The sequence below is a fragment of the Taudactylus pleione genome, unplaced genomic scaffold, assembly GCF_031769625.1.
Source record: "Taudactylus pleione unplaced genomic scaffold, aTauple2 ptg000115l, whole genome shotgun sequence".
Classification (NCBI taxonomy): Eukaryota; Metazoa; Chordata; class Amphibia; order Anura; family Myobatrachidae; genus Taudactylus; species Taudactylus pleione.
This window is the reverse complement of record NW_028284517.1, coordinates 1,088,998-1,116,337: the sequence shown is the minus strand read 5'-3', so window position 1 is coordinate 1,116,337 and position 27,340 is coordinate 1,088,998. Positions and strand designations below refer to the sequence as shown.

Below are 27,340 nucleotides of genomic sequence, written 5' to 3'. Positions count from 1 at the left end.
AGCTGGCTAGTGTAGAGCAGGGACCCGGAAAAATTTGATTTTAATAGGTCTTACTTTCGGGGTAGGGCTTATTTTGGGCCATCCATCAAAACTAAGGATAGGTCTTATTTTCGGGGTAGGTCTAATTATCGGGGAAACACGGTAGCAGTGAGTGATTGGCAGGGGGCTGGGAATATATAAGGTGATATGTGATTATTATTACAGTGCACTTAGTAGCAATCAGTTACTGGCAGGGGGCTGGGAATATATAAGGTGATATATGATTATTATTATTACAGTGCGGTTAGTAGCAATCAGTTACTGGCAGGGGGCTGGGAATATATAAGGTGATATATGATTATTATTACAGTGCGGTTAGTAGCAATCAGTTACTGGCAGGGGGCTGGGAATATATAAGGTGATATATGATTATTATTACAGTGCGGTTAGTAGCAATCAGTTACTGGCAGGGGGCTGGGAATATATAAGGTGATATATGATTATTATTATTACAGTGCGGTTAGTAGCAATCAGTTACTGGCAGGGGGCTGGGAATATATAAGGTGATATATGATTATTATTACAGTGCGGTTAGTAGCAATCAGTTACTGGCAGGGGGCTGGGAATATATAAGGTGATATATGATTATTATTATTACAGTGCGGTTAGTAGCAATCAGTTACTGGCAGGGGGCTGGGAATATATAAGGTGATATATGATTATTATTACAGTGCGGTTAGTAGCAGTGAGTGATTGGCAGGGGGCTGGGAATATATAGGTGATAAATGATTATTATTATTACAGTGCGGTTAGTAGCAGTGAGTGATTGGCAGGGGGCTGGGAATATATAGGTGATAAATGATTATTATTACAGTGCGGTTAGTAGCAATCAGTTACTGGCAGGGGGCTGGGAATATATAGGTGATAAATGATTATTATTATTACAGTGCGGTTAGTAGCAATCAGTTACTGGCAGGGGGCTGGGAATATATAAGGTGATATATGATTATTATTACAGTGCACTTAGTAGCAGTGAGTGATTGGCAGGGGGCTGGGAATATATAATGATTATTACAGTGCACTGAGTGCACCTATAGTCTGGCCCTGTATAAGGGGCGGATCTGTCTGGACCCGGCTCAGTTGAATTTGTCATTGTCATCGCGCGTTCGCCATGGAGAAGGTGGCGGCTATGGATCTACGATGTGAGCCCCGGATCTTGTGCGTCCTGCTCGGCTGCTCTGCTGGCTCTCTGCTGCTCTTGTCCCGCTGGATGAACAGGAGGAGGATCCGGCAGAGGATAGCACACGCACGGGAGAGAAGGGAGAGAGCTCTGGGCCAGATGGAGAGAGCTGCCAGCCGCCTCTCCGCCCAGGTCGGTTATATTAAAGAGCACAAGCTTGTAGTATATCAGTATAGTATGAGGAAATATAATACTGGTCTGTTTATATCACTATAATATGCTGTTATAGGCCAAAATATATCTTTTTATATCACAATAATATATTATGTGGTACTTGTGTACTTTACAGACTCATTGCAGAGAGAACCCAAGTGTCCTACACTCATTATTATCCGGCAGACTGCAGGACAATAATATATAGCGTTCCCGCTAGGCTGTTTTAGCGGGGCGCGGCGCCCTGCCCTCTTTCTGGAAGGCAAAAAGCGCCCTGCCCTCCAGAAGGAGGGCAAAAAGCGCCCTGCCCTAACAGCCTGCGGGAACCGTCTTCACCCGCGGGTCACAGTGTCCCGCGGGTGAAGAAATGTGCGGTGACCCGGTCACCGCCGGAGAATAGACGCCGGGCGCATGCGCCCGGCATCTATTCTCCCTGTCTGCAGGGCTTGGGGGCTGCCCGGCGTGTCCGTAAGTGCCGGGCACGCCCCCAAGACTAACGAAAAGGGGACGCGTGTTATAGACACGCCCCCTTTTCGATGACCACGCCCCCTTCTCGGTCGCGCACGGACATGCCCTCTCTAGCTCCGGCGCCCAGCCTCGCGCCGGAGCTAGAGGGAACACTAAATATATTATATGTCTATTATATTACATTACAATACAGGTCTGTTATAGCACTATAATATGTCTGTTATATGACAATATATGTCTATTATATTACATTACCGTACAGTAATGTTATATTATGTTGGTGCAAACATATTTTGTGAAATTAGTTAATGTTTACCAATGTTGTAGAACCTGTAAACAATATATAAAACCACAATAGTGTATTACACTATATATAAGATAAACACCCTAGTGTTGAGAAAACAAGTGATTTTTCTTTCCTCATGCTGCCCATGCACTAGGCGATTAAACCTATCGATGGAGCGATAACGACGGTCGTATGGAGCGATAACAACGGTCGTTATCGCTCCATCGCTTGGTAATCGGCCGCAAATCGGGCAGTAAAAGGTTAAAAACGACCAGCGATGCGCGCGCCCCCTGGTCGTTTTTAACATCAATCATCGCCCGAACATGACTGTCAACCTGACTACCGCTGTCAGGTTGCCATGTTCGGGGATGACCCTGCCAACATATAGCAGAGTGCCAAGAGAGGGAGCGCTGTCACTCACTTGCCTAGAGGGACTCTGCTGCCATGGAATGTCCGCTGCTGGGAGCCGCTGAGGAGGGGGTCCTGCAGCCTGCCGGAGACCAGTGCCCTGCTGACTCTGCCCGTCACCGCCGAGGACTGCTGGGAGACTTGGAGGACCCGGGAGGAATACCTCTCCAGACTTCACCCTGCGGGAGACGACGGCGTCGTAATCGTGCCCTCGTCCCCGAATCGCCTAGTGGATGGGCAGCTTTAGTTTGGGAATATTTATTATTCCAAGTGAAAGATCTCACAACGCCTTCCAGTGAGTATAGATTAAATACCAGTGAGTATAGATTAAATACCCTCACTTGGAATAAGAGCTTTGAAGGCTTATCATAATTTCTTTGATATCCATTTACCAGGTTGTTATAAAGTAGAATTCCTTATAGTACCATGAAATGGAAAAAATACAATCGAATCCGTAGATGTCATCGGCTTTTTGATAAGTTTATAGAAACACGTCAAGCCGTTATGTGGAGAACTTTGGTGGACTGATCCAGGATGGCAGACTGAGGGGGCCGGATGGCATATTGATAGTAAGAACCAATAACCATCCATCTGGTCTTCTGATGTGTTATGTGCTCACATTCTCTTCCGTTCTGGTAGGAGATCCAACCATATTTTTTAAAGCGCATTTTATTTGCCTTTATTATATTTTAAAGTATAGTGTAAATCTGTATATGAAAGTAACTATTTTATGGTAAAGACCGTGTTGCACCAGATTTTATTTCTTCCTTTTTATGGTACCATGAGGAATTCTACATTAGAAAAGACTGTTAAAAGATAAAAAATATCATACAGAATTAACGAAAACTGTACGTTTAGAATAAAATTTTATTAGTATTAATGGAACATTTTTTTTTTCCAAACTCTACTCCTGTTAAAATTAATAATACCCCCCCCCCCTCCCCTATGAATAATACGATTTTATCATTCCCTGTTTAAAGAACATTATTATCCTTATAATGTACAGGAAAGGGTGGAGGCGCATTGTGCATCTTTATTACAGGTAGGACCCGCTACCTTCTGTATTACCTGTATATTAATAATAGCTGTGGATGTGCCTCGTGGTTCCTGCCTGGGGCAGTCTTTAACAGACTTTGCTCTATACACACTCACGGAGTGTTTAATATTTATGCATTTCCTGCTGACTCAGCCCAACTCTATAACCTGGGTGCACGCCCAAGCTTAGGTGTAATCTCTGTATCCTACCCAGGGCTGACCCAGACACTGCCCTCAGATACCAGTGCTCTGCCTGGTATTCACTGGTATCACCAGACAGGGGGGGAGTTGGCAGGAAAATGGCTTCACTGTATGACAACAAACTGCCCAATTTTTATTAACCCCTGCATCTCTGATACCCATTACTGTCTTTCAATAGCCCCCACCTTTCAGATACCCATTAGTGTGTCTCATCAACCCCCACATCTCTGATACCCATACTATCATTAACCCTTGCCTCTCTAGTACCCATCAGTGCCTATCATTCCTGCCTGTCACATACACTTCAGTTTCTTTCATTAACCTCCCAAATCCTGGATACCCATCAATGTCTAATTAACCCCCGCTTCACTGATGCCCAGCAGTGTCTGTCATTAATCTCTGTCTCTCTGATACCCATCAGTGTCTTTAAGTAACCCCTGCCTCTCTGATACCGATCAGTGTCTATGATTAACCCCTACCTCTCTGATACCCATCAGTGCTATGACTAACCCCTGCCTCTCTTGGTACCCATCAGTGCTATGACTAACCCCTGCCTCTCTTGGTACCCATCAGTGTCTATGATTAACCCCTGCCTCTCGGGTACCCATCAGTGTCTATAATTCACACCTGCCTCTCTGGTACCCATCAGTGTCTATGAATAACCCCTGCCTTTCTGGTACCCATCAGTGTCTATGATTAACCCCTGCCACTCCCACTGCCTCTCTGGTACCCATCAGTGTCTATGAATAACCCCTGCCTTTCTGGTACCCATCAGTGTCTATGATTAACCCCTGCCACTCCCACTGCCTCTCTGGTACCCATCAGTGTCTATGTTTAACCCCTGCCTCTCTGGTACCCATCAGTGTCTGTAACACCTGCCTCTCTGGTACCCATCAGTGTCTATGATTAACCCCTGCCTCTCTGGTACCCATCAGTGTCTATAATTAACCGCTGCCTCTCTGATACCCATCAGTTTCTATCATTAACCCCCGCATCTCTGATACACAGCCCTTACCTATTAGCTGCCCATATTAGAAAGATTAGGCTAGTTGGTTCATTGACCAAATCCCTTCGATATGGCTGATATCTGATAATTATAATTAGATTTTGTTCCTGGATCATGCTGTGATTTACAGCTAATTATGTCAGACCTTTTAGTGGTCATTTTCTCCGCTGCTGATTACCACCATTATTTGCAACGAGAGCCCAGGAATTGAGTAAAACAATGAAAAATTGGTTTCCAATATTGGTCACACAGAGCCCATTTATGTTATGTACATCGTTGATCTATATGATATTCCTTCTATATACTAAAACTTATATTAGTTCCTGTTGTTATGTGAAATGCTGCTCTCTCTTATTCCAGCATCCTGTAGTGGATCCATCAGAAATATTGTCCTTACCTCTGGCAGAGCTTTCAGAGAAACTGAGGGAGGGGTCACTCTCACCGGAGTCTGTTCTTCACACCTACATGAGCAAAGTGAGTGATCCCTGTAATAGCAGCAGACCGTGCCTGAATCTGTGACCCATCACTTGCTTTCTGCCTGCCGTGTGGCTCATCCATGCTTCTCCGGCTGCTGTGTGGTCATTTCATGACTCCCTGGCTACTCACCCCTGCCTTCCTAGCTGCTTTATTCTGGCTCCCTGGCTACTCACCCCTGCCTTCCTAGCTGCTTTATTCTGGCTCCCTGGCTACTCACCCCTGCCTTCCTAGCTGCTTTATTCTGGCTCCCTGGCTGCCGTGTGTGTACTAGGGAGGCTCCCTGGCTGCCGTGTGTGTACTAGGGAGGCTCCCTGGCTGCCGTGTGTGTACTAGGGAGGCTCCCTGGCTGCCGTGTGTGTACTAGGGAGGCTCCCTGGCTGCCGTGTGTGTACTAGGGAGGCTCCCTGGCTGCTGTGTGCGTACTAGGGAGGCTCTCTGGCTGCTGTGTGTGTACTAGGGAGGCTCCCTGGCTGCCGTGTGTGTACTAGGGAGGCTCCCTGGCTGCCGTGTGTGTAATAGGGAGGCACCTGGCTGCTGTGTATGTACTAGGGAGGCTCCCTGGCTGCTGTGTGCGTACTAGGGAGGCTCCCTGGCTGCTGTGTGTGTAATAGGGAGGCTCCCTGGCTGCTGTGTGCGTACTAGGGAGGCTCCCTGGCTGCTGTGTGCGTACTAGGGAGGCTCCCTGGCTGCTGTGTGCGTACTAGGGAGGCTCCCTGGCTGCTGTGTGCGTACTAGGGAGGCTCCCTGGCTGCTGTGTGCGTACTAGGGAGGCTCCCTGGCTGCTGTGTGCGTACTAGGGAGGCTCCCTGGCTGCTGTGTGCGTACTAGGGAGGCTCTCTGGCTGCTGTGTGCGTACTAGGGAGGCTCTCTGGCTGCTGTGTGCGTACTAGGGAGGCTCCCTGGCTGCTGTGTGCGTACTAGGGAGGCTCCCTGGCTGCTGTGTGCGTACTAGGGAGGCTCCCTGGCTGCTGTGTGCGTACTAGGGAGGCTCCCTGGCTGCTGTGTGCGTACTAGGGAGGCTCCCTGGCTGCTGTGTGCGTACTAGGGAGGCTCTCTGGCTGCTGTGTGCGTACTAGGGAGGCTCCCTGGCTGCTGTGTGCGTACTAGGGAGGCTCTCTGGCTGCTGTGTGTGTACTAGGGAGGCTCCCTGGCTGCTGTGTGTGTACTAGGGAGGCTCTCTGGCTGCTGTGTGTGTACTAGGGAGGCTCCCTGGCTGCTGTGTGTGTACCAGGGAGGCTCCCTGGCTGCTGTGTGTGTATCAGGGAGGCTCCCTGGCTGCTGTGTGTGTACTAGGGAGGCTCTCTGGCTGCTGTGTGTGTACTAGGGAGGCTCTCTGGCTGCTGTGTGTGTACTAGGGAGGCTCTCTGGCTGCTGTGTGTGTACTAGGGAGGCTCCCTGGCTGCTGTGTGTGTAATAGGGAGGCTCTCTGGCTGCTGTGTGTGTACTAGGGAGGCTCCCTGGCTGCTGTGTGTGTAATAGGGAGGCTCCTTTGTGGAACCTCCCTTCCCCTGGCTACTGTTTGGCACCTCCCTTGTTCCCCCAGCTGCTGTGTGGCACCTCGCTGGCTTGTCTGTGGCACCTCGCTGGCTTGTCTGTGGCACGTCGCTGGCTTGTGTGTGGTACCTCGCTGGCTTGTGTGTGGTACCTCCCTATCTCCCCTGTCTCATTTGTGGCACCTTCCTTCTTCCCCTGGCTACTGTTTGGCACCTCCCTTGCTCCCATGCCTGCTGTATGGCACCTTCCTGACTGCTGTGTGGCACCTTCCTGACTGGTGTGTGGCACCTCGCTGGCTTGTGTGTGGCACCTCCCTTCTTCCCCTGGCTACTGATTGGCACCTCCCTTATTCCCCTGGCTACTGTATGGCACCTTCATGACTGCTGTGTGGCACCTTGCTGGCTTGTGTGTGGCACCTTGCTGGCTTGTGTGTGGCACCTTGCTGGCTTGTGTGTGGCACCTCCCTGGCTTGTGTGTGGCACCTCCCTGGCTTGTGTGTGGCACCTCCCTGGCTTGTGTGTGGCACCTCCCTGGCTTGTGTGTGGCACCTCCCTGGCTTGTGTGTGGCACCTTCCTGGCTTGTGTGTGTGTCACCTCCCTGGCTTGTGTGTGGCACCTTCCTGGCTTGTGTGTGTCACCTCCCTGGCTTCTGTGTGGCACCTCCCTGGCTCCCCTGGCTGCTGTGTGGCACCTCTCTGGCTTCTGTGTGGCATTTCCCTGGCTCTCCTGGCTGCTGTGTGGTATTTTCCTGGCTCCCCTGGCTTGTGTGTGGCACCTCCCTGGCTTGTGTGTGGCACCTCCCTGGCTTGTGTGTGGCACCTCCCTGGCTTGTGTGTGTCACCTTCCTGGCTTGTGTGTGTGTCACCTCCCTGGCTTGTGTGTGGCACCTCCCTGGCTTGTGTGTGGCACCTTCCTGGCTTGTGTGTGTCACCTCCCTGGCTTCTGTGTGGCACCTCCCTGGCTCCCCTGGCTGCTGTGTGGCACCTCTCTGGCTTCTGTCTGGCATTTCCCTGGCTCTCCTGGCTGCTGTGTGGTATTTTCCTGGCTCCCCTGGCTGCTGTGTGGCACCTCCCTGGCTGCTGTGTGGCACCTCCCTGGCTCCCTATCTGTGTTTTCTCTCTCTAGTTAATATATTCAGCAACAAATTGGTGAATGCCCACACAGCCCTTTACAACTGTGTCCACTGACCCTCGTTTTCTGGATAAATCACTGATACATGTTAAATTGATAGCTCCATGCATCATATAAGATTGCACAGCCAAATCATAAGAGATAAAATACATCTCCTTGTGACAAAATGCCAAACAGCCTGAAAACTCATTGAGATACCATTTTTTTTTTAATCTCTCTTATACGGTGATTACTAACAGCTATACTCAATGGAGGTTACCTTGTCTACCATCTCCAGATAGGAAGAATTACCATGTTGTGCAGGCTGGCAGAGAACGGCAGGTGCAGTATGTACAATGAGTATTGCACCTGTTGCTTCTTCGACAACTTGTGTCCAGCATATTATTACCCTACGTCATTTTGGATTTATTTATGAGGCAGATTTGTTTCTGTGTGTGTTCAGGTGATTAATGACTACTTGTAGCAGAATACAAGATGTCTGACTATATGATGTATTCACAGGCCCTGGAAGTGACTCGTGAAGTGAACTGTGTCATTGACTATCTGCCGGAGTGTGAGGCCCACCTGGCGAGACTCAGGGAACAGACCACCAAAGGACCTCTCTACGGGGTGCCCATCAGCCTTAAGGATAACTATGGCTACAAGGTATTGCGGTTCAGGCACATTTCAGGTACAAGAAAAATTTAATTTTGTGATGCAGTATTATATGGTCCGTAATAAGTATGTAGATACAAAATAAAAAATATCGATTTGACTATACAGTATTAAGTCTCTAATACTAAAGTGTTAGGAGGCGTTTTATGTTGAACTCTTGTAGAAATCTGCAAATTGGCCTTCTTATCCAGAGATCTCACTTATCAGTGAGATCCGTGAAGGCTTCTGTGTTAAAAAAATTAATAGTAAACAGTAAAAAAAAAATTATGTGGGGGTTCCCCCTACAAGCAGAAACAGCACCAGACTCAGTTGAGCCTGTCATGGTTCTTTAAATACAAGGTAAAAAATGTGTTGGGTTCCCCAGTATTTTATGAACCAGCACCAGGCTCTGTTGAGCCGGTCCTGGTTGTGGAAATACAGGGGACAAAATGAGTAGGGGTCCCCTGTATTTTCCATAACCAGCACCGGATTCTTTCTAGCGGTGGTGTAATGCCACAGCCGGGGTACCCTTTCACCGGGACCCCCGGGCAAAGCATTATACCTGACCACTGTTCAGCCCAGGCCGGGGATCCCTGGAGAGGTGGGGCCCCCCCCATCATTTAGCACCAGAATATATATACATATTTTGTGTGTGTAAATAGTCCTATCTATCTATAGTATAATAAAAATAAAATAATTTATAAGTTTGACTTACCACATGGATGCTTCTGGCTACACTGCAGGGAGACGGGGAGGCTGTTCTGGCTGCAGGGCAGAAGGGGGGCTTGTTGTGACTACAGGGCCCACAGACACATGCATGTATCTCTTGGACCCTGCTCAGGCTAAACTCACAAACCTGGAGCAGGCCTGTTTTCTCTCAAGTTTTCAGGCAGTAATAGTGTGCGAGTTCAAAGCCCACTAACACTCTCGCAAATCCGTAATACCTTGCAATCCTGCGTACACATCGAGTAACATCGGTCCCTCACACACAATTACAACAGGTCTGACCTTACTCAGAAATTTCTAACCTCGTTGCACGCAGTGAGCACACAAGCTGCGTATGCCGTCGCAGTGGCTATTTATGCACGTCCATGTAACTGCCTTCAAACGCATAGGCACGCCTGCGTTTCTCCTACCACTCCCCCCGTCACCACCCCCAAACGCTGACATCCCATCTCTCTATCTGCAATAGCTTTGTGTTCACTCTAGCTCCGGCGCAAGGCACCCGAAAAGGGGGCGTGACCATTGAAAAGGGGGGTGTCTATAAGACGCGTCACCATTTTCGTCACTCTTGGGGGCGTGCCCGGCACTTATGGACACGCAGGGCAGCCCCCAAGCGCTGCTGACAGGGAGAATAGGGGTCACCGCACATTTCCCCACCCGCGGGACACTGCGACCCGCGGGTGAAGACGGCACCCGCCGGCTGTGAGGGCAGGGCACTTTTTGCCCTCCAGAAGGAGAGCAAGGCGCCGCCCCGCTAAAACAGCCAAGCGGGAATGCTAGCTTTGTATCTGCGTAGGTGATTGCAGTGCAATCGCAATGCCAACTCACGCACGTGCACTGCGTGCGTACGCATGCACAGTATGCACCATCTGCCGATCTGTAATGATTCAGGCCCTAGTACATTGCCCGACATCTGGATGAATGTTTTTCCATTGCTAGTTGTGGGGGTGTGAGAAACATGTTCTCGCATCCTATTACATATGGTGAGTTGTAAAAATATGGGAATATAGCTCCTAACTTGCACATTTCCAAATTCGGCCCCTATTACATTTACCACATAGGGCCGTATTCAATTAGAAGTGAAAAGCCGTTTCCGCATGTTTTTTTTGCGATAATTTTTGCAGTTTTTTTTTTTACTTCGTATTGAGGACCTCATTGAGATCCGCTCGCAAAATGCGAGCGCTCGCTCTGAGTGAGGGCGGCCGCATCTCTAAAAAGAGCCAGCCTCCTGGCCGCTGGATAAAGCTGTGGGTGACCTTGTGGTAGGGTCTCGTCTGCAGCAAGCCCCAGAGAGCTTCCGGCTCTAATAGAACCAGTGATGTCAGTGGGGCCTCCCACAAACGGCAGGCGTTTGTTTGAGAACTCCTCCATTTGTGAAGCCACCCCCCCGTCACGCCTACAAAACGGGGCGAGCTGTCAATCACCATCGACAGCCGCCCCTTTTGTAGTGAGCCCCGGAGCGAGAGAAATTCTCTCTCGCTCCGGGGCTTGCGGCCGCTGCACGTGCGCAGAGCCCAACATCGACCCGCTTGTGAGCACTCAAGCGCTTGCGTGCGGGTCTGAATGAGACCCTCAATTCCATATTGTTTTAGTCTATATGGAAAGTCAATGCACTGAAATACCCGATACTTTTTCTCCACAGAATAGCAGGAGAAAAAAAGTGCAAAATCTATATTTTGGGGTGCTGATGTAGGAAAACCACTCAGAACTCTCGGTACACCCCCCTAAAGGACAAGTCGCCCCCAAAAAAGGGGGGGGGGGTGGAATCAGGAACACCCCAAATATGCCTTTGAAATTTGGGAGCGAAAATGAAAAAAAGTGGGGGGACAACATCAAAAGCTAGCGGAATAAGGTTCTGAGGGTGCTCTTAAGAAGTGTTTTTGGGGTTTGCAGGTGCTTGTATGCAGGAGGAATTTCACTTTTTCTAAAACTTCACTTTACAGACGTTAAAATATGCTAGTGCCCATTTTCCTGTACCCCAAATTTGATGGAACTACTTATTTTCTACAAAATACACTGCCATATACCATTCTTTACCACTTGTACCAAGACGCTAATAGCAAGCAATTACAGCCACTTAAGTACCCTAACTAGTTCATTTAGGGCTAATACTAAACTACCATAATGATTTCCGGAGTCAGCCCATCACTTTCAGGGGTACAGAGTGATTCCCCCAATTCGGACAGTACTTTCCACCTGTTTCGCATTCGCCACTTGTATATATAGCGGGGACGCGCACGATAAGCTTTTGCGTCAAAAACACGCGATGTAGGCAAAAAGTCAGGCAGGCGGAACTTTTTCGCGGACGCAAAATGAATTGAATACGGCTCATAATTTGTGTTCAAACTTTTTTGATGGGGAATTTGGCATTTGTTCCATAAATGTCATGTTTAGTAAAAGCACCATCGATATTTTAACATTTATTTATTTTCACAGTTAATTTTAGATTAAAATGAAACTTAATATTTCTGTTCCCTGTCTTGGAACAATCGTATCACAGTGGTTAATAAAATAGATAATACGTGATGGAACAGAGGCCCTGATTCAGAGCCGGGCGCTCTGACATAGCGCTCGCTCTGAATCAGGGCCGGCCTTCTTGATTTTTAAAGCGGCCTCCTGGCCGCTCGTATAGCTGTGGGTGACTACCCACAGCTATAGCGAGCGGCCAGGAAGATGGTCGCGATGGTCAAGACCATCGGGCTTGCCACAAGACCCTTGTGGTAGGGTCTCGTTGCCGCAAGCCCTTGTGATGTTAGTGGGGCCAGCCCCAGACGGTAGGCGTTCCCATGGGAACACCTCCGTCTGGGCAGGCACGCCCACCAAAGGGGGCGTGCTGTCACTCAACATCGACAGCACGCCCCCTTTGGTATGAGACCCGGAGCGACGGATTGCCCGTCGCTATCCGGGTCTCGCGCATGCGCACAACGGAGCCGGCTCCGTCGTGTGCATGCGCACTGGGCCACCATCCACCCGCTTGCAAGCGCTCAGCGCTCGCGAGCGGGTCTGATTCAGGCCCAGAGGCTGGAATGGCTGAACAATTGTGAATTTAAAAAAAACCCAGTTACATTAACCTGCTTTGTGGTAACAGAATCACAGCGCAGATAATGAGGTGTCAATGTTACTTGTTTACAGTACAGAACAATCCGGTGAAACTTGCGTGCGCAAAACATTCTTTGGGGTGATAGGTCGCTGAGTGCAACAAATGACCTACCCTCACTTATATCTGCAATTTGGGGTCTTCTCTTTTGTTGTATCTTATTTGTAATTTGGGCATAATTTTCTTAGAACTTATATATTCTTTTTATGACTCCGCTCCCCTCCCCCCCCATGTGGGATCATTATATGCTATTCTGTTTTTAGAAACCTACAAGGCTGCCGCACTTCCCTTCTTATATGGGTAATTTAATTTATGATAAATATCCGGGGACGTTACATTACATTTGGTTCCAGGTTCTTTTTGCATACTAGGTTTAATATATGGCCCATTTCACATCCTCCTATTTAATAAAATAGCATACTCTTTTTACCTCTCACCTCGTGCCTCTTTCTTAGAGATGACAGAGATTTGTGACTCATTTACAGTCAATGTCCTATTTATTAGAAAATTAGTCTGGGAAGTAAACACCTGTAAGATACCAAAGCAGGAGCAGGGTCCAGATAAAGGAGGTGTATACATAAGTGGCATTGAATTATCCGGAAGGATTCTCTACAGTTAATGCTGGATGAAGAGCCCTGATTGCTTCTCTGTCCTTGGTTTTCAGGGTCATGACTCCACTCTGGGGTTAATCAGGCACCTGGAGCGGCCGGCCTCAGAACACTGTGTCATCGTACAAGTACTGGTGAAACAAGGGGCTGTCCCATTTGTGAAAACCAACGTTCCTCAGTCAATGTTAAAGTAAGAGCTCGGTAACCATCTACCTGTGTTTCTGAAGATGTATTATTATATTCACTGCGCGCATTTCACACCTGCGCAGTAATAATAAATGTGATTTATAAATCCCTATGGGGTCTATGTACTAAGCTTGGGAGAAAGATAAACTGAGAGAGACAAAGTCTGGAGCTCGCACAGGATAAACAGGGAATTATACCCCTAAGTTATTAATACTAACTACAGTAGGGATATTTGCATAGTCAAAACCAACTTGAGGTAGTATTAAACACCAATAGTTGTGTATATATAATGAGTTGGTGGTCCTCCCCCGAGTCAGAGAGTCAAGTAAATATTGAAAGAGAAATGAAGACTCGTTGTTGGGGGCACTCTTATAAAGCGGTACAGGATTCTGAGTAATGTTAAAATATAACCTTTATTCTAAAGCCTGTAAAATATGTAGGATTTAAGAAAATCCAAGGAGTAATGTATATAAGAATAGTACAAACGTTACACAAACAAAGAACATATGACATACACTGCATAAGTGAGTATGCAGACCCCTATATAAATTAAATTTCAAGAGAAAAAGAAAAAGATGTGAAAAAGTTGTGAAAAACATGTGAAAAACATGTGAAAAACATGTGAAAAACATGTGAAAAACGCTTGTTATGTATCAATACACAATTCACTGTTACAAATGAGTCATATCAGAGAGAGAATTTTTATCTCAGTGAAAGTGAGTGACAATCGGCAAATTTTTAGAAAAGAGAATTATTTTCCATATCTGTAATTGATATATGATCAATGAAATATGTGAAAACCAAGCTGGTTTTGATCATATAATCAGCAACAATGTTGCCGTTTAGTCCCCACCTTTATATTTCTTGCGTATAGTGTTTAGATAATAATGAAGTATCTTAGCACAATAATAATACAGTCGTAATAAAAAGTCAGCTTTTCCCAACACTGGACTGGAAAAGATATATGTAATATCAGCAGTGTATTGTAGTAGTTGTCAGAGGCATATGTGACACGCATATAAACATATTCTCAAACTATGGTACTGGTTATTAGTAACAGAGTTACCTCTTACTATCCCAAAATTCATACAGTGATATTATTTTCCTGAGTAATGAGAGGAAAAAATTGAATAATATCACATTCATATATAACAGGGAGTTGCACACATGGGAGTAACTGTAATCATAAGTAACCTTTATAATATGTTTCTCAGAGTCACCTAAGGGAAATATGAAGGTTATAATAATTACAATGCGGATTATATTGCATATATCCAAAAAATAGAGCGAATATACAGTAATAGTAAATAAAGGTGCCCAGATAGGGTCCTTGGTGCCTCTACTGTCTCTTTGTCATATGAAAAATAGAGGACAAAGGATGAGAGGACAGAGAGAGCCACTGGTAGGAAGAAAGTAAAATGCACTTCTGCTTTCTAACCACACAGAGGGCCTGAGTCAGAGCTGGACGCTCACTTAGTGTGTGGCCTCCTGGCCGCTCGCTTAGCTGTGGGTGACCACCCACAGCTATCGCAATTATCTCGACCATCGGGGCTTGCGACGAGACCCTTGTGGTAGGGTCTCGTTCCCACAAGCCCCAGTGAGCTTTCGGCTCTGTTAGAGCCGGAAGTCACCCACTGACATCACTCGTGATGTCAGTGGGGCTGCCCCAAACGGCAGGCGTTCCTCCGGGAACGCCTCCGTTTGGCCAGCCACCCCCCCCTGCCCGCCTCCAAAACGGGGCAAGCTGTCAATCAAAATCGACAGCTGCCCCAGTTTGGTGTGAGACCCGTAGCGTCCAAGCCGGCTCCGGCATGCGCAGTGGCCAAACCGACCCGCTGCGCTCGCGAGCGGTTCTGAATCAGGCCCAGAGTGTGTTCTATTCTGATGTTTAGGATTAACATTGCAGAAAAGAATCACAAACGGCAGGCCGATGAGAGAGTGCTAGAGGTTACATAGGGTAAGATAGTAGAGAATGCGGTCACATAGTAATAATATACAACTGTAATATTGCGCATACACAGGTTATCCTGATGGTAAATAGTAAAGACACTTGCAATCTCTGAGTCCCGTGTGTAAAATGGGACAGAGCGTCTGAATAGACAGGAAAGAGAAGACGGCAAAGGGTTGTAGCGTCCGGCTGTGTACAGTGGCTAAGAGCTGCGCATGAAATCCTGCATACAGTCTAGAGAGAGGGTGCCCGGCCAGCTGTATTACAGGTCCCGCAAAGACGACGTACGTTTCGCCATGGGGGAGGCTTGATCACATCAGTGATGTGTCAGTCTGAGGTCAGGGTATTTAAGTCCTAGATAATTGGGACAACAGTTTATTTGCATCTCATTTGCTGCAGAGGGCTAGATAATTGGGACAACAGCTGATTTGCATCTCATTAGCTGCAGAGGGTTAAGCTGGCCACACACTAGACCAACTTTCATCCAACCAGCCAACTAGTTAATTGGTAGGAATGAAAATCTGGTAACGTATGGGAGTAACTGATTATCAGCAATTTGCTCATAATTGCCAGAAAATAGATGAAAATGGTCGTCAGACAAGTTTGTTAAATGTTTGATCAAAACAATTTGTTAAAACAACAGTTTTTAGTCCATTTTCTGCCGTTTGGGAACAAATTGCTAATTGTCATTTGCTTTCATCCCTTACCAGATTTTCATGCCAACCAATCAACTAGTTGGATGGTTGGATGTAAGTTGGTCTAGTGTGTGGCCAGCTTTAGTGTGTGCACACTCAATAAGTAAAACATCTATATTCATATATTAATAAGATCGTGAAAAACGATCTGTCTTCAAATGGAACATTGGTGCTTTATTGATAATAAACAAAAACAATGACAATAAGTAGCAAAGGGATCCTGGACATTCACTTTAAAAATTATCTAAATAATAATTAAATATTATTTACAAATAATATGAAGTGTCATAAACTTACATGGTGAGGGTATAACATGAGACTAAGCTGAGAAGGTTGTACCCAGTATATTATACCCAGAAACCCCAGTCTATAGAAAATCTCTGATGTGTAGCTGGAAGTAATCAGAGAAGAGTTTTTTTTTTACATATAATGTTGGAAGTCATCAGAAAAAGAGGGACAATGGATCAAGAGGATCATAAGGTTAGAGCATAGCTACTGGGTCCGCTTACAAGAAAGGGGGGCCATAAGGTATTATTGTGTGTCGGTAATAGTGGACAGTTGATTACCAAATCTCCCATTGGAGGAAACTGCTGTGTGTCCCTATACACATATACAGTTATCTCTCCCAAATGAGGGGTCAAATGCTGGAACAAAATATATATAGAGAGATGTATAAGGATATCATAGATGAAAAATGGTGAATGCATATAGTATAATGTAAAGGTGTATGTATCGAATCTCCAAGATCTCATAATATCCGTGGAGTTCTATTGTCCAGCAGTTGTCAAACATATAAGCTAATATACTGTCTAAGCCATCCGGTATGAAGCATGGGGAATAGCGTGGGGTATACAGTATGGTATATGGAGACAGGGAGAGAGTATTTTTAAAAAAGGATGCTATATAGTAATATTATAAGAAAAGTATGGGGAGGATATAATCAGGGAAAAAAAGGCTACTAATAAGGAATAAGAATTATATACTGTATCTGTGCACATCCATACAGAAACACATACTGTATATGAGAATTATAAAAAAACACATGAATGTAGTGCATACACCTACACATACATATAATATAATGAAACGGTGCTCAGCTCAGAGAAAAGGGCCAAAATTCATTGAGGCCACTAGGGGTAAGAGTCCCCAAAATGAAAATCCAGAAACTTTCTCTCTTCCATAATTCCTTGGTAAGATCACCACCTCTTATACCTAGTTTTACCTCTTCCAATCCCCATGCTTTGAAGTTCTTCAGGTCACCCTTGTGTTTCAGATGAAAGTGTCTTGCCACAGACATGAGTTGTTTAATCTTAATTAGATCTGAGGCTGCATTCCTAATGGTGCCGAGGTGTTCAAGAATTCTTTCCTTGAGCATCCTGGTAGTCATACCCTCGTATCTGGTACCATATTCACATTAAATGCGGTGTACGACTCCTTTGGTCCTGCAATTTATGTAGTTATGAATGGGCATAGCCTTGCCATATTTGTCACAGATGTCCTTTTTCTCCTTCATCCACTAGGGGACACTGGAGTTCAAGACAGTGGGGTATAGACGGTGGTAGAGCAGAGCCTGGCACTTTAAATAATTCAGAAGTGTGACTGGCTCCTCCCCCTCTATGCCCCATCAGCCCCAGTTTTTAGAATGTGCCCGAGAGAGCCGGTCGCACATCAGGCTGTCTCCAGCCTTTTTCATAGTTTTTAATTTTAAGGTTTATTTAACAAGCATTGAGGACAGGCAGGCTGCTTACTGTGGCAGTCTGCCTGCTACGTGGGAGCCGCCGGGAGGGCACCACACGGCTACTGCAGCCTGTGTCCGGTGACCCTGAGGAGGGGGCAATAACAAATTGAGTCATCGGACTCTGCGAGGCCCGCCACTGCTGACACCGGCATGTGTCCGGGTTCCTCGCCGCCCCCTCAGCCCAGCATCCCGGCCGCAGCAGTCCGTAAGTATCCCACCACTCCTGACTAGCTGGAGTGGTGGGCCAATTACGCTGGGCTCAGGAACAAGCGGCTATTACAGCCTCTTTCCCCCTGTCAGTAAACTGGCAGTGTCGGAGCTGCTTAGGTGACCCGCCGCTGCACTCTGCAGTCAGCGGCCGGGTCTCTACTAGCCACTAATTCCCCCTCCTATTTAATGAGGGGAGGACCGTCTGGCAGTGAGTCACTATAGGTGCCTCTGTGGAGGAATAATTGTAGCCGCACCGGGGCTTGTACCGTAGAAGCTCCGGCGACGGCATTAACGGGGGGCACTTAGACACCGCTTCAGCGTGGCTGTCTGTAATCTAGCAGCCGCTCAGCGGCTGTCAATTATCACAGCGCCGGTGCTTACAAAGAACACCGGCGCCAAGTTAATCTCCCGCGCGGCTGTTATAGGCGCGCTTAAACAGAGTCAGGCTCTCCCTCCTCTTATAAAGAAGGAGACGCTGCACCGCTGACTACAGCGCTGACAGGACGTGAGGCGCGCAGTAGTCCTCCCAAGATGAAGATGGGAGGTGTAGCGCCAAATGCCCGCCATTAGCGGGAACGGTAACGAAGTTAGTGCTATTCCTGGTTGTGCGGAGGCGTGGCTTAGGTCCGGCGGCCATTACTACTCCCGGGGAGCAGGTGCCGCAATTGCTTCTAAGCCTCTCGCTTAGTTGGCGCGCAGTACAGCGCAGGTTTACGCTTGGCAGTGCAGAGAGAGGTCTGGGCCCCTGTAGAGGCTACACCCACTGTAACCTTAAATGCAATTCCGCTGCTGCAGCTAGTACAAGGCATGCCTAATGTAATATGACATGCCTACATGGGGAAGTGTGTGTTTATACATGTATGTATGTGCGGGGCCTTCCTGCATGTGTGTGCATTTGTGTGTATGTGTGTGTGCATGCATGCACACACGCATACACATATGTGTATGTGTGTATGTATATATATGTGTATATGTATGTATATATGTGTATATATGTATATAAAATGTCTGTTATTGCCAGTATTGTCTACTGAATTGATGGCGCAGTGGAATACGCTGTGCTGTGTAGAATCTGTTAAAAAAAAAAAAAATGTATATATGTATAATCCCCTGTGCATAGCAGTAGCATATATGGGCAGCGGCAGAATCTAGATAGAACCTAGTTTGGTCTCTATAATAGTATACTGCTAGAATAGATTATGCTGATGCATACTGAGTGAATTACAAACCTACGCACGCAGTGTAGCAGTCTTCCTGCTTACTGAGTTACGCAGCGGCAAGGTCCATATAGAACTTGAATGGTGGTCAGATTCCACAATGAATTGTTAGAAGAGAGAGCACTGCAAAACAGTCGGCCCCATAACTATCCTAACTGCTGCCCTACGTCATTGTGATGTTACTGTGTAGAGGATAGTTATAACCATTTTACGATTGTCTTATCTCAAAATGGCTGCAGGAGTCTGTTTGATTAAGTTTTAATCAGTACTCCTAGTAAAGAGCAGCACCTCTACATATCATGGGACCCGCCGGCACTATTATAGAGTGAGTGTCTGGGCCCCTGACACTAGCTCAGGGAGGAACATGCCGCAGCCTAATACAGAGGCTGTGTCCGTGTCACTTGCCCTCCGCATGATCTGCCGATTGATCTATGTCTGTGTCAAATAGGCCTGTATACATCAGTATACTGCACTGAGGTCGTCTCTTTGATTCCCACTTTGAAAAAGCGGGTTCAACTGGAGCTCAACTGGCTCACCCAATAAGGCGAGTACACCAGTGACAGAAGGGTCCCAGGATCAAAACCAGTCTGGGACATCACGCTGTTAAAATATCCAGGCCCCTATGCCGTAGCAGAATGACGGCCACACGCGGCACATGAGCAGTCTCCCTGCGTGGAGGTAAGCCACATGTATGTATATATTTGTTGTTTTTTTTTTTGTTTTTTTTTATATATACATAAGCCCTACTTTAGAACATATAAATATGTCTGGAGTGAAGTTTGTCCTGGGCTCAACCAAGGTCTTGGCTCAGTTCATTCCATGGCTCTACCTGTTGCTCATGTTAAATATTATTGTCACCTATTGATCTTGATGTAGGTACGCGTATAGTATCGCTTCTTATCCTTACCGTAAAGGCAGTGGAGGATCTGTTATCAGTTTTGTCTGATACCTAGCATATTTTAAAAGAAGGATCCTGCGATTGGAGACTGGACTCTCCTGATGCGGTAGTTTGGTACTATATCCATATACCGTATATATAATATGGTGGCTCTATAGCCTAGAGTCATGTCCTGCAGCTTACATTGTGATAGTCACAATTCCCTCAGGCATTGCTTCTAGTATGGACCCTATGCATGTCCTGGGGCCTTCTTGTATGTCCACACATGTATATTGTGGAGCAAACTATAGGACTCTAAGAATGCAAGATATATATATATATATATATTATAGCATGCTAATCTCCTAGTACAGGAGTCTGACAAGTAAGTTTCCTATATTGGTGCTAACTCTTCCTTTCAAAGAGATTGCCTTCTCATGCAACTATGTTCTCTGGGTGTACGTGTGTATATATACTGATATATTCACATTCTTTGTATGAATATTTACTAATAATTGGGAAAACCTGTTTTTTAACCCTAACTGGGGTTATCGCTACAGATATATCCTTCTTTACCTGGGATAATTAAGGCACTCTATGTCTATGTACAGGTGCCTTTCTCAGTATAGGTTCTAGTACTCAAGATTATTGTTTTGTCAATATCTCAATTAAACAAGGCTATAAAGTGGCCCCTAGATACACTTCATATCAGTACATGGGGAATCCAGGTTCTACACCATCCTCAGGACCTAATTGTTTAAATGACAACAGACTGCAGTTACTGCTCCTGTGCCTGAAGGCCTAGGGCCACCCGCCGAATAGGCGGGGTCAGGCCTGGCTTGATTAGATGGGTGAGTATCAAGTAAATCCTTGGACCTGCGGTTCAATTTTGAATCCTTCACGTTGTGATCACTATAACTTTCAAGGGTCACTGGTGGGGATCCATCATCAAATATGTAATATTTCTGTGTGTATCTTTACCAGTACAAGGTCTTATTTAAATCCGCCTTTTAACTAATATGCACTTCACCATTATAAGTATGAATGTACTGATACACTAGCAGACCGTATTTAGGGTATATGTATAATCTCTATATGTATACACATCCCTAATGTAACAAGCTCAGGTTTAGAGTCCTGTTGTACAAGCTTCTTGTCTCCACTAACATTTTGCTAGTTTTCTACAGTATTTCCTAAGACAACATCGCCAGACTGAAGTCCGTGCTGTAGAGCATTGCTTTTAGCCCACTGAACTACTCTCTATACCTGACGTGACGGGTTGCTGTGAGAGGGAAAAGGTCAGTGACATTCTACATAGCGTCTAGAGGGCTTCTGGTTACTCACAGGTAAGCGGTACCTCACTAATTCCTCGGAAGAGGCTACTATTTCATGCAACCTGGCATTACAAGTCTCCCGTCCGCACCCTAGCTGCAGTCCTAGCAGCCATCCGCTCTCATGATCAGTTGGCTCTACTACACTTTAGAGCTTTCCTGGCGTGTGGGTGCATAGTTCCAACATTGAGAGTGCTCGCTTCAGCAGCACATTTTCTAAAAATTGGAACGATACAGAGAAGATTTGCATAGCCCCTGCGCAAGGATGACACGCATTTTCGTGAAGCATTCCATACTTAATTGTCACTTTATTCTACTAGAATTTGTTGGAGTTATAAAGGACTGTAGCACTTCTATGGGCTAAGGCACTTCTTTACATTAAAGTGTGCGGTCATTCTGTTCTGCATTGGGAGCCCGATTCCTGTTCAGTATCTTTGAATATTTTCATCACACTGACAGGTACCTGATGGGTACCTTTATGGTTGTCCTAGTTCTCTAGCCTTGCTGTATGGGATGCTTCTATATATATTGGTAGCTCTCCCTGGGTGGCTGTTGCATCCGTGTTTTTTAACTGCCTGGGTATCCGGGTTGTTTTCATACTATGTTCGGGCCAGCAGTTTGTACTGACTACGCACTTCCATCATGAGGGATGTTGTCTGTTGTTTGGGGTCGTTGCTGTGGTTTTCTTTTCAGGCCGGCACAGGGCGTGTGCCGTATAGTCCCTGCCTGAGGCGCCCCATACACGAGTTTGAGACCCACCCCAAGCGGTAGTGACCTCCCTATAGGCAGGCAACTGATGAGCTGCCAGACACTCTGCCAGTGGTCTGGTATGGGGATTTATTATTGCAGGGTTTCCGTTGCTGTTTGATCTCTCTGTTTCAGAGTGGTGGTACTGCTGTCTGACTCTCTGAAAGAATTGAGACCACAATTCCTTTCAAAACCGCCTCTGCCTCATACCCCGTGGGATCTCTATTTGTTGGAGACTTCCTTCCGCTGGTTGACAGCCTTGTAGTAGTTGGGCCTCGAGAATGGTCCAGGGCGACTGTTCGGTCTTCACTTTTTCCTCCCTGTATACTCTTGTTAGGAGTCTGTGGACAGGATCAGCTCTGTATCTGTAAATTGGTATTCTTATACGTATATCTATATGTATTCTGTCCAGCACTGCTGGAGGTCTGCTGTCGGCGACTTATACAGCTTCCTATGTTCGACTATGGTTCGGACTTGGTCTGTTTTCAGGTGGGTTTATGCTGCTTTTGATGTTTTCATCTGCGGGTGTTCTTTCGCTAGCTGTTGTTCCATTCGAATTACGCTGTAAGTTGTGGAATTTCTGTGGTTGTTTAGCAGGGAGTTTTGATTGTCTCTTCTGCTCTGCGACACTTGATCCTCAGCTCTTGCCTTTCCATTGAGCCTACGGTTCTTGGCGATCCTGGTTTTCGGTTTTGCCAAAGGGTCTGCAAGTTCTCCGCGCTTCCCACCCGGGAGGTTGGCTTTGGGACGTCCCCACTGTCTTGAACTCCAGTGTCCCCTAGTGGATGAAGGAGAAAACAGGATTTTGGTACTTACCGATAAATCCCTTTCTCCGATTCCACAGGGGACACTGGACGCCCGCCCAGCGCTGCGTACCTGCCGTGTTTTTTTTTTTTAGTTCCTTATATGGTTGTGTGACTGCATGTGTTCCCTGCAGTGGGTTCCTCGGTTCTCCTTCAGTCGGTATTGTTCCGTTCTGTGTTCATCTCCTTCTCCTCATTTTCCTATTGTCCTCCGTCTCCTCTCGGGCTCAGTTCTTAAACTGGGGCTGATGGGGCATAGAGGGGGAGGAGCCAGTCACACTTCTGAATTATTTAAAGTGCCAGGCTCTGCTCTACCACCGTCTATACCCCACTGTCTTGAACTCCAGTGTCCCCTGTGGAATCGGAGAAAGGGATTTATCGGTAAGTACCAAAATCCTGTTTTCTTGGACATGAATTGGCATGCTTTGCATGATCCACAGGGGTAAGAGCCTTTGATGGGTGGAAGTCGAGGATTGGTCCGTTTGTAATGGCTCTGAGTTAAATAATCACGTAGGTTTGGGGATCATCTCCAGCTCATAGGTACTAGGTCACCAATAGTTAGTGAGAGATCTTCATCCAAGTGGAGGATATGCCAGTGTTTCTGGATAATATTCCTAATGATTTGATTTTCTTGGCAGAAGTCACCCACAGATCTAGTGATCTCTGTATCTGATGTTTTTGGTCTATCCTTTCTTCCAAAGATGAGAGTTTCTCTATCTGTTTTCATGGTAGATGTTAGGGCTCTTTTGATTGATCTATTGCTATAGCCTCTCTTCTTTAATCTGGATGATAGTATCACAGTCTGTTGTTTGAAAACGTCTGCGTCAGAGCAATTTCTGCGTAGATGAAGAAACTCCCCTTTGAGGATGTTTTCAACCGTAGGTGGAAAATGAGAGCTAGTCTGGTGGAGTACGCTGTTAGTGGCTGTATTTTTTCTATACAGCTCTGTTTCCAGATATCCCGAGATGCCTTTGTAAATCTTGAGGTCTAAGAAAGAGATCTGAGTGTCACTGATCTCATTTGTCAGTCTTAGATTTAGGTTGCTGCAATTCAGAGATTGGATGAATTCCAGGAGAAGTTTTAAATCGCCATCCCATATCATCAGAATGTCATCGATATAACGATGCCAGACCAAAATATGGTGGGTATATTGGTCATTGTCATCCTTGAACACGTGTTCACGTTCCCACCATCCCAAAAATAGGTTGGCATAAGTTGGTGCGCAAGCCGCGCCAATGGCAGTACCCCATATCTGCAGAAAAAATGTTTCATCAACGTGAAAAAATTATAATGAAGTATAAAGTACACTAGTTCCAGGAGAAATTCCTGGAACTCATTATGTTCTTCCATGTTCAGGAAGTACTTAATTGCCTCTATTCCCAGTCTATGCTGGTGTATAAAGCCTCTACATCCAAACTCACCAAAAATTGTCCTTCCTCAAGTTTGATATCATGTAGTTTTTTGAGGACATCTGAAGTGTTTTTAGTATATGAAGGAAGTTGTAGGACAAAGTGTCGGAAGTGTAAATCCAAAAAGATGTTTGCTTTTTCTGAGAGGCTTCCTATGCCTGAGACTATGGGCCATCCAGGTGGTGTCACAGAGTTCTTGTGCACTTTAGGTAGCAGATAAAATGTAGCTAATTTGGGATATTCTACATATAAGTAAGTATGTTCTGATTTAGTAATGATGCCTGAATCAAAAGCTCTGTTGATAATGTTTTTATATAGACCTTTGAAGACATCAGTAGGATTTAATAGCATTTGCTGGTAACAACTCTCATCCACTAATTGTCTAATTGCCTCCGTTCTTGGGCCATATGACGATGTTGCCCCCTTTATCAGAGGGTTTTATAACAACGTATTGCCACCCCTTGATGTCATTAAGAGCTTCCCTCTCGTCTCTCGTCATATTATGTGATTTTCTGTGGAGATGTCTATTATGGTGTAATTTGTCCAACTCATGTGATATGAGATTAGTAAAGACTCCAATTTCCGGACATATTGTTTCTGACGGGGAAAAGGAGGATTTATTTTTACATTGTGGTTTCTGGTGTTGTACTGGTAATGTCGGTTCTGCTTCATCTTGTAGTTCTTCAATTGCTCTGATAGTAGAGGCCTCCAAATCCTCCAGCGTCTCCTCTGATGTATCACTTTTATTTCTTTGTTTGAGGCAAAAAACTTTTTTAGTAGGAGTTTTCAGGCCGAATAGTTTCAAATCTTTTTCCCATTTAAAGCGGTTAAAGCTAGTCGTCGGTGAGAAAGATAAGCCTCTGCTCAAAACATCTGTTTCTATTGAGGTAAGTATGTGATCAGATAAATTGATAATTTTGAGGTTGTCCATTATTTTTTCTGTTGATTACGGGTGCTGTATCTGTTGGGTGACATGTTGTCCCATTTTGGTCTTCCTCTCCTTGGTTGACCTCCTTGTCCTCCTCTGTTGGTTCCTCTGCCACCTTTCGGGTTCCCTAAAAAAGGGGGGCTAAAGAGTTGGAGGAAACAGAGGTGTTTGATGGGTTGCTTTCCTCTTCAGATGATTCTAATTCAGAGGAGGTGTAGTTCCCTCTTGTTTCTTTGTTAGGTTCTCTTCTATTGGTAGTTTTCTAACGGAAGATACGTCCAGTTGGGAAGTCCCTTTTGTCCCTAGAAAATGTATTCTTTTTCCTTTCTATTTAGATTTTTTCATAATTTTCCAGGTCTTTTTTACTTTGTTCAAAAGCCCTTTGCAAATGTGTGTCTGTTTCCCACTGTTAAAGTCGTTTCCCTATAGTTTTTGTTTCTTTCTCACACTCTTCTAATATGAGATTGTCATGTTTCAGCAGTATATTGATAAGCTCTTGTGAGCACTCTCTGTTAAGTGAGGAAGTAGGTCCTAGTCGGGACTCTCATGAATTAGTGTGGGATAATGCCGCCTCCAGCTCTATTTGAGTTAAAATTAAGGAAAATATTTATAAATTGCTATTTAGATGGTATTATGTACCTTCCCGACTAAAAGTAATGTTTTCAGATGTCTCGGATAGGTGCTGGAGAGGATGTCAGGGCGAGGGTACCTTTTTACATACCTGGTGGTCCTGTCCGAAGATAACTAAAATATGGCAGGATGTTGTCGATCTCTCGTGCTTATTTGAGACAGCTATTCCTTCCAATCCTCAGCATTTTCTTCTTCCCTTGCCACTACCCACCCTATCCCGGAATAAGTTCTTCCCTCATATCGTATCTGCTATGACTTGCCAGATAGCAGCTGATTGGAAAAGTCCCGCCCCTTCCCCTATGCAGACTATAATCTCACGTGTTTGGTATGTTTAGAAGATCGAATACATGACCGCTATATTGCGTAATACCTCGGAGTCTTTCAATAAAACATGGTCCCCCTGGTTGACGCACCAAAACTTTTCATCTCCATTCAACTTTTAAAAATTCTTTCTTTATTATGTTTAGTTTGAGGGAATTTTTTTTAACTAGAGTCCACCCCACGTCCTCCCCCCCTCCCCCTTTTTTTGTTTTTGTCTACTAACTTTTATTTTTTTTACTATTTCTTCTATTCCTTGACGGTTGGCCACGCCGTTGCTGCTAGATATTTTCTAGTTTTTTGTCATTTCTTTTTTATATTTAAAATTGAATGACTGTATACTGTTGTGTGACCTGATACAGTTTTTTTCATCATAAGTATATTTTAAGCTGTTAATGCTTTGGAAATTTGTCTGTATCTTTATATTGTGATTGTCTTAATAAAAAGATGTTTAAAGAAAAAAAAAAAAGTACAAATGCACTTCTGCTGATGTGATCAAGCCTCCCCCATGGCGAAACGTACGGCATCTTTCTGGGACCTGTAAAACAGCTGGCCGGGCACCCTCTCTCTAGACTGTATGCAGGATTTCATGCACAGCTCTTAGCCGCTGTACACAGCCGGACGCTACAACCCTTTGCCGTCTTCTCTTTCCTGTCTATTCAGACGCTCCAGGCCGCTCGCATAGCTGTGGGTCGCGATTATCGCGATGGTCGCGATTATCGCCACGGTGGTAGGGTCTCGTCCACCGCAAGTCCCAGTGAACTTCCTGCTCTAATAGAGCAGGAAGTTCACTACTGACATCACGTGTGATGTCAGTAGGGCCACCCACAAACGGCAGGCGTACCTTCGGGAACGCCTCAGTTTGTGCAGCCACCACCCCCGCCCCCCCCCCCCCCCCCGACCCGCCTACACAACGGGGCGAGCTGTCGATCAACATCGACAGCCGGCCCGTTTTGCTGCGAGCCCCGAGGGAGTGAAGTTCTCACTCGCTAAGGGGCTCACATATGCGCACTGCCCGACCATCGACCCGCTTGCAAGCACTATGCGCTCGCGAGCGGCTCTAAATCAGGCCCTCTGTGCGGTTAGAAAGCAGAAGTGCATTTTACTTTCTTCCTACCAGTTGCTCTCTCTGGGCCTGATTCAGAGCCGGACGCTCTTTCAGAGCGCTCACTCTGAATCAGGGTGGCATTTTATTTTTTCAGAGCCGGCCTCCTGGCCGCTCGCTAAGCTGTGGGTGGCCACCCACAGCTATTGCGATCGGCCAGGTGATGGTCGCGTAGGTCATGACCATCGGGCTTGCGACAAGACCCTTGTGGTAGGGTCTCGTGCATCGCAAGCCCCAGTGAGCTTCCGGCTCTAATAGA

The 27,340-nt window shown here is 46.0% G+C and overlaps 1 protein-coding gene and 1 non-coding gene across 4 annotated transcripts in view; both read left to right on the top strand.

Annotated features, from left to right (window-relative positions):
- The window catches only part of LOC148524865 (fatty-acid amide hydrolase 1-like), a 74,463-nt gene that overhangs the window by 5,610 nt on the left and 41,513 nt on the right, over positions 1-27,340 (top strand). The window contains exons 1-4 of one of the 3 annotated variants that reach the window (XM_088471602.1): positions 1,151-1,351; positions 5,137-5,250; positions 8,380-8,523; positions 12,996-13,129. In XM_088471602.1, coding sequence (XP_088327728.1) covers positions 1,151-1,351; positions 5,137-5,250; positions 8,380-8,523; positions 12,996-13,129 — 593 coding nt within the window. Of the gene's footprint in view, positions 1-1,150; positions 1,352-5,136; positions 5,251-8,379; positions 8,524-12,995; positions 13,130-27,340 lie in introns of those variants that run through there. The other 2 variants (XM_088471604.1, XM_088471605.1) reach the window with 2 other exon arrangements.
- LOC148524866 (U6 spliceosomal RNA) lies at positions 21,334-21,441 on the top strand. The gene has a single exon (XR_015878339.1). It is a non-coding gene; the product is annotated as a U6 spliceosomal RNA (small nuclear RNA).